Genomic DNA, 7,218 nt, shown 5'->3' with positions numbered 1-7,218 from the left:
TAGGTCAGAGCTTGGATTAAGACCCTAACAGGGAAATAAAAAAAAAAAAGTGGAAGAATCTACCAACAATGGAGTGACTTTCCTTGGAAGGTAGGAATCTGTCCAATACTGAAAATCTTCAATCAGAGGTTGGATCACCACTTGCCAGGCATGTTATAAAGGTAATTATTCTTATATATAAGTTGTATATTCTTCTTGTGTATAGTTAATTAATTAAATAACCTCTAAGGTTCCAAAACAGAAAGCTTATCACTCTCTGATCTCATCTAGATCATAGACTGACAAGACATAGACCTGGAGGAGGGAGAGAACACCAACTTAAAGGGAGGGGCAGAACTAAGGAGATGTCATATCCCTTGTTAATTGAAAATAATCACTCCACTCTCAGAAGAAGTGGTAAGATTATAATTCTCCCAGCTTAAGGTTTATAGTAACCCTATTATAGAAAGCAGACTGATTCTCTTTCCAGAGATAGTGGCCCCAGCTAGTCCACTCTAGTTTTGTAGTGCAGATGTACTGCCTTCCCAGATTATTTATGACCTTGACTTGTAGGATAAAGAGTCTTATGACCTGAGGCAGAGAATTTATGCAGAGTTGTTCTTCAGCACCTGCCACATAATTAATGAGGAACATGGCAAATGAGAAGATGGGCAGATGATTTTCATAGAACCACAGAATCTTAGAATTTGAAGAGATCTTAGAAGAATGTGCATCTTTGTAACTTTGACTCATTAAACCTTCTAGTCTTACCCCCTACCAGACTAGGAATCCCCTTCACAACATCCCCAGTAAGTGCCAACCCAGCCTAGACCAGATTCTAGCAAAAGGATCTTACTGCCTATTGAGGTAATCTATTCCATTGTGAATCAGCTCTTGGTTTTGTTTTGTCTTGTTTTGTTTTGTTTTAATTTATCTTATTTTATTTTTAATTTATGGAATAAAACAAGCATGGTTGGCAGCTCTTATGTGAAAGGCAGTGGATAGAGCACTATAACTGGAGTTAAGAAGACCTGGGTTTGAATCTCACTTTGGATACTTACTGCCTATGTAACTCTGAGCAAGTAACCTTTGGACCTCAGTTTCCCCATCTGTACAATTGAGGGTTTGGAGTCCCCATGCATAAGGTCTCCTGCCCCTAAATGTTCTAACATCTTCCTAGCTACAAATTTTGTTCCTGTGGTATGATAAACTATAAAGAAAGAACAAACAAATGAGAGGAGAACTGGACTAGGAATGAGGAAATCTGAGTTCAAATCCCAGTTCAGTCATGAATTCATTTTGAGACCTTGATCAAATCACTTGTCTGGACCTGAATTTCCACTTGTAAAATTAGGAACTGGATTTAATGGTTTCTAAGGTTTCTTTCAACCCTGAAATTATAGGAATTGAGCCTGAGGATAGCTATATATTTATTAAAATTCATAGTTTGACTTTTTTAATTAAATAACAGATTTTTTTTTCTTTCAGATGAAGCAAGTTCATGATGAAAAGGGAAACCAAACCATTATCTCCGAGTTCCTTCTCCTGGGCCTCCCTGTCCAACCAGAGATGAAGGCTCCTTTCTATGCCCTTTTCCTGACCATGTACCTTACTACAGTCCTTGGGAACATGCTCATCATTCTCTTGATACATGTGGATTCCCACCTACACACACCCATGTATCTGTTTCTCAGCAACCTCTCCTTCTCTGACATGTGCTTCTCTTCTGTGACCATCCCCAAACTGCTGATAAACATGCAGAGCAAGAAACCAGCAATCCACTATCCTGGCTGTCTGGCCCAGATGTACTTCTTCCTTTTTTTTGCAGACCTAGAGAGCTTCCTGCTGGTGGCCATGGCCTATGATCGTTATGTGGCCATCTGCTACCCACTGCACTACACTGTGATCATGAGTCCCAAGCTGTGCAGATCTCTCGTGGCACTTTCCTGGGCCCTTACTGCCTTCCATGCCTTGCTGCACACCCTGCTCATGTCCCGATTATCCTTCTGTGCCAACAATGTTATCCCCCACTTCTTCTGTGACACGTCTGCCCTGCTGAAATTGGCCTGCTCAGACACCTGGTCAAATGAGTTAGTAATCTTTGTCATGGGGGGGCTGATATTGGTTGTGCCATTCCTACTAATTATCACATCTTATGCCCGTATTATCTCTTCTATCCTCAGGGTGCCCCCTGTAAGGGGCATTTGCAAAGCCTTCTCTACCTGTGGCTCCCATCTCTCAGTGGTCTCTCTCTTCTATGGGACAGTCATTGGCCTCTACTTATGCCCTTCAACAAACAACTCAACAGTCAAGGAGACAGTCATGTCAATCATGTACACTGTGGTAACACCAATGCTGAACCCCTTTATCTACAGTCTGAGAAATCAAGACATGAAAGGAGCCTTCAGGAAGCTCCTAGCAGCAAGAAAATTTCCCTTCTCCCTGAGACCATAATACTGAGACTTGTAGGACAGTTCTTCCTAGTGACGATAAGAATACATAGTATCACATCTTCATAATAACAAAATATATTACCTGGTCTCATTGCTTTCATTTTCTCCCATTCCTTTCCCACAGTCCTTCATAGCATTCTCAGATTATTTTTTCTAAAATATCTCTTTTTATTACATCTTTCCCATGTTTAAGAACTTTTCAAAATTCTGAGGTTCAACTATCTTTTTCTGGCTTATCTCTCATGCTTCGCTACATATAATCTACATTCAAGACAACTTGGTCTCCTCGCGGCCCCTACTTATATCACCATGCCATATGGATTACTTTGATTATTCCATTTTCTCTATCCTACAAAGTCCAGTTAAAACTCTTCTTTAGTTGTTCATGGGTAGGCCGAGCTAATATAATAAAAATGACAATTCTACCTAAGTTAATTTACTTATTCAGTGCCATACCAATCAAACTACTAAAAAATATTTTATAGAGCTAGAAAAAGTAATAACAAGATTCATCTGGAAGAACAAAAGGTCCAAAATATCAAGGGAACTAATGAAAAGAAATGCTAGGGAAGGTGGCCTAGCCATACCAGATCTTAAATTGTATTATGAAGCAGCAATCATCAAAAGTACTTGGTACTGACTAAGAAATAGAGTGGTGGATCAGTGGAATAGGTTAGGTACACAAGACACAGTAGTCAATGACATAGTAATCTACTGTTTGATAAACCCAAAGACTCCAGCTTCTGGAATAAGAACTCACTATTTGACAAAAACTGCAGGGAAAACTGGAAAAGAGTATGACAGAAAATAGGCATAGACCAACATCTTACACCACACACCAAGATAAGGTCAAAATGAGTACATGATTTAGATGTAAAGGGTGATATAATGAGCTAATTAGGAGTGCAAGGGATAATTTACCTGTAAGATCTATGGAGAAGGGAATAATTTATGACCAAATAAGAGATAGAGAACATTATGAAATGCAAAATAGATATCTTTGGTTACACTAAATTAAAAAGTTTTTTGCTCAATTAAAGATATTGCAGCCAAGATTGCAAGGAAAGCAGAAATGTAGGAAACAATTTTAACTGCCAGTGTTTTTGATAAAGGTCTTATTTCTCAAAAATATAGAGAACTGAGTCAAAATTATAAGAATACAAGTCATTCCCCAATTGATAAATGGTCAAAAGATATGACCAGGCAGTTTTCAGATGAAGAAATTAAAGCTTTCTATAGTCATATTAAAAATGATCTAAATCTCTATTGATTAGAGAATTGCAAATTGAAACAACTCTGATGCACCACTTCACACTTATCAGAATGGCTACTATGACAGAAAAGGAAAATGATAAATGGTGGAGAAGATGTGGGAAAATTGAAACACTAATGCATTGTTGGTGGTGTTGTGAACTGATCCAACCATTCTGGAGAACAATTTGAAACCATGCCTAAAAGGCAACCAAACTGTGCATACTCTTTGATCCAGCAATACCACTACTATGTCTGTATCCCAAAGAGATCATAAAAAAGGAAAAGGACCCACATGTACAAAAATATTTATAGCAGCTCTTTCTATGGTGGTAAAGAATTGGAAATTGAGGGGATGCCCATCAATTGGGGAATGGCTGAACAAATTGTGGTATATGAATGTAATGGAATACTATCGTTCTGTAAGAAATAACGAGCGGGCAGATTTCAGAAAAACCTGGAAAGACTTATATGGACTGATACTGAGTGAAATAAGCAGAACCAAGAAAACATTGTACACTGTAACAGCCACGTTGTATGATGACTGACTTTGATAGACTTAGCTCTTCTTAGCAATGCAAGGATCTAAGACATCTCCAAAAGTTTCATGATGGAAAATGCTATCCACATGCAGAGAAAGAGCTATGGAGTTTGAGTGCAGATCAAAGCATACTATTTGCTCTTTTTTTTCTTCTGTTTTGTTTTATTTCTTCTTCTTGTGGTTCCTCCTATTTGTCCTAATTCTTCTTTACAACATGACTAATGTAAAAATGTTTAATAGGAATGTATATGTAGAACCTATATCAGATTGCATGCTGTCTTGGGGAGGGAGGTGGGCAGGGAGGGGGAGAAATTTTAAAACTCAAAAGCTTATGGAAGTGAATGTTGAAAACTAAAAATAAATTAATAATAATAAAAAATAATAGCAAAGAAAAAAACCACTTCATTCATTCATTCATTCAACTCACATTTATTGAATAACTATAATTTATTAGGCCCTACATAGGATGCCAACTTCCTAAAGTCTCCCCTGATCATCCCACAGAGATGTCAATTAACCTTCCTCTGAACTCTTAAATCACTTAGTGTTTATCTCTTATTTAGTGATTCTTTATGTACAAGCTTGTAAAATCTTTGCTACTGTGTCTTGAACATTTATTTAAATACTTCATTATTGCTAAACTTTTCACATGAATATGGCTGCCTCTGTCATTTGTAAGATCCTTTAGAACAGCAAGCAAGTTGATCATCACTATCAATAGCTGATGTTAATAGAGAGTTTCTCAAAAATCTTATTGCAGTTTTAAGCAATTACAATTGTAATAGCATCCATGTGATAATCATTGGCCGTTAAGTTATTGCTATTGTGATTACAAAGAATTTTCACTCTTATTTCTACCCAAAATGGAGAGAATACCCTGATTTACACCCTCTCCCCAAATCCAACTGGAGAGAGGCAGAGTCTAATTCTATTTCTACACCTAAGCCTGACCTATACTTCCCATCTGAAGCATTGGAGTAGGAGCAGCAGCAGCAGCTCCAACTCACCTAAGGTAGGTTTGCAAATTATGTCCCTCCTCCCACTTCTGTACATCCCTGAACAGAAAAATGAGTAACCATTTTTAATTGTAATTCAATAAATAAATTCTATAACAAAAGATCTAAGAGCTAAAAATTCCTTTAGGATTATAAATTAAGAATCAATGGAAGGGTGGAGCCAAGATGGCAGAGTGAAAGCAGTGACTTGCTTGAGCTCTCCCCCAAAGCCCTCCAAATACCCGTAAAAAATGGCTCTAAACAAATTCTAGAGCAGCAGAACCCACAAAAAGACAGAGTGAAACAAATTTCCAGCCCAAGACAACCTGGATGATTGATGGGAAAGGTCTATTGCAGCAAGTTGGGAGAGGAGTACAATTCAGCATGGGCCATGCAGACAAAGACCAGGCCTCAGCGAACCTGGAGCAAGCCTCAGAGGACTGAATCACAGGCAGCTGTGAAAGTTTCCAGACTTCTCAACCCACAAACACCAAAGACAACTTAGAAGGTCAATAGGGAAGGTCTGTGACCACAGTGAGAGAGAAGCTAGGTCCCAGCTCCAGTCCCAGTGCAGTCCTGGGGCAGTGGCTGCTTCCCAAACTCTATGCCCACAGATGAAGGGGGAGTCAAGTGACTAATCAGAGGGGGATTTCAGGGATCTCTTTGCTGGTGTCAATGCAGGATTCTCTTGCTTTGTCTGTGCTTTGATCTGGGTTGCAGTTCTAGGTGGTGGTCCTGGGGTGAGAAGGAGTGCAGGTGTGGTAGAGCTTGTTGTGGCAGTGGACAGGGAATCCTCCCCACAACTCCAAGGCAGAAAAGGGTGCTTGTGGTCACTCATATACCAGAACACAGGCCAGGAAAGGAGTAAACACCTCGCCCTTGACCATACCACCTTGGAAGAACTAAAAATTTATAGGTCCCTAGAAGTATCTCTGAAAACAGCTACGCAAAACCGCTGAAGCTTGGGATAGTACATTCTGTACACTAGAAGCAGATCCCTACCTTAACAAAGAATTTAAAACTCAAGTAATTGGCTGGGATCCTGAGCAAACTTCAAAAAAAAAAAGTCAGACCACAGAATCTTTCTTTGCTGACAAAGAATATCAAAACATACAACCAGAAGAAGACAACAAAGTCAAAGCTCCTACATCCAAAGCCTCCAAGAAAAATATGAATTGGTCCCAGGTCATGGAAGAGCTCAAAAAGGATTTTGAGAAGCAAGTAAGAAAAGCAGAGGAAAAACTGGGAAGAGAAATGAGAGTGATACAAGAAAATCATGAAAAACAAGTCAATAGCTTGCTAATGGAGACCCCCAAAAAAAATACTCAAGAAAATAACACCTTAAAAAATAGCCTAACCCAAATGGCAAAAGAGATCCAAAAGGCCAATGAGGAGAAGAATGCCTTAAAAAACAAAATTGGCCAGATGGAAAAGGAAGTCAAAAGCTCACTGAAGAAAATACTTCCTTAGGAGCAGCTAGGTGGTGCAGTGGATAAAGCTCTGGCCTTGGAGTCAGGAGGACCTGAGTTCAAATCTGACCTCAGACATTTGACACTTACTAGCTGTGTGACCTTGGGCAAGTCACTTAACCTCAATTGCCTCACCAAAAAAAAAAAGAAAAGAAAAGAAAAAACTTCCTTAAAAACTAGAATGGAGCAAATCAGAGCTAGTGACTTTATGAGAAATCAAGACATTGTAAAACAAAACCAAAAGAATGAAAAAATTGAAGACAATGTGAAATATCTCATTAGAAAAACAACTCACCTAGAAAATAGATCTGGGGAGATAATTTAAAAATTATTGAACTATCTGAAAGCCATGATCAAGAAGAGCCTAGACATCATCTTTCAAGAAATTATCAAGAAAAACTACCCTGATATTCCAGAACAAGAGGATAAAATAGAAATTGAAAGACTCCACCAATCATCTCCTAAAAGAGATCCCCAAAGGAAAACTCCTAGGAATACTGTAGTCAAATTCCAGAGTTCCCAGGTCAAGG

The 7,218-nt window shown here is 38.7% G+C and overlaps 1 protein-coding gene across 1 annotated transcript; it reads left to right on the top strand.

Annotated features, from left to right (window-relative positions):
* Positions 1 to 1,467: 1,467 nt before the first annotated feature.
* On the top strand, positions 1,468 to 2,433 carry LOC114045182 (olfactory receptor-like protein DTMT; the record flags this gene model as incomplete). Its single annotated transcript, XM_027865021.1, has 1 exon — positions 1,468 to 2,433. A coding segment is annotated over one exon (966 nt), but the record flags the coding sequence as incomplete, so codon positions are not given.
* Between the last annotated feature and the right edge of the window lie 4,785 nt (positions 2,434 to 7,218).

Source organism: Vombatus ursinus, unplaced genomic scaffold (genome assembly GCF_900497805.2).
Source record: "Vombatus ursinus unplaced genomic scaffold, bare-nosed wombat genome assembly UNPS02014778.1, whole genome shotgun sequence".
Taxonomy (NCBI): domain Eukaryota; kingdom Metazoa; phylum Chordata; class Mammalia; order Diprotodontia; family Vombatidae; genus Vombatus; species Vombatus ursinus.
This window is presented reverse-complemented; position numbering and strand designations above follow the sequence as displayed.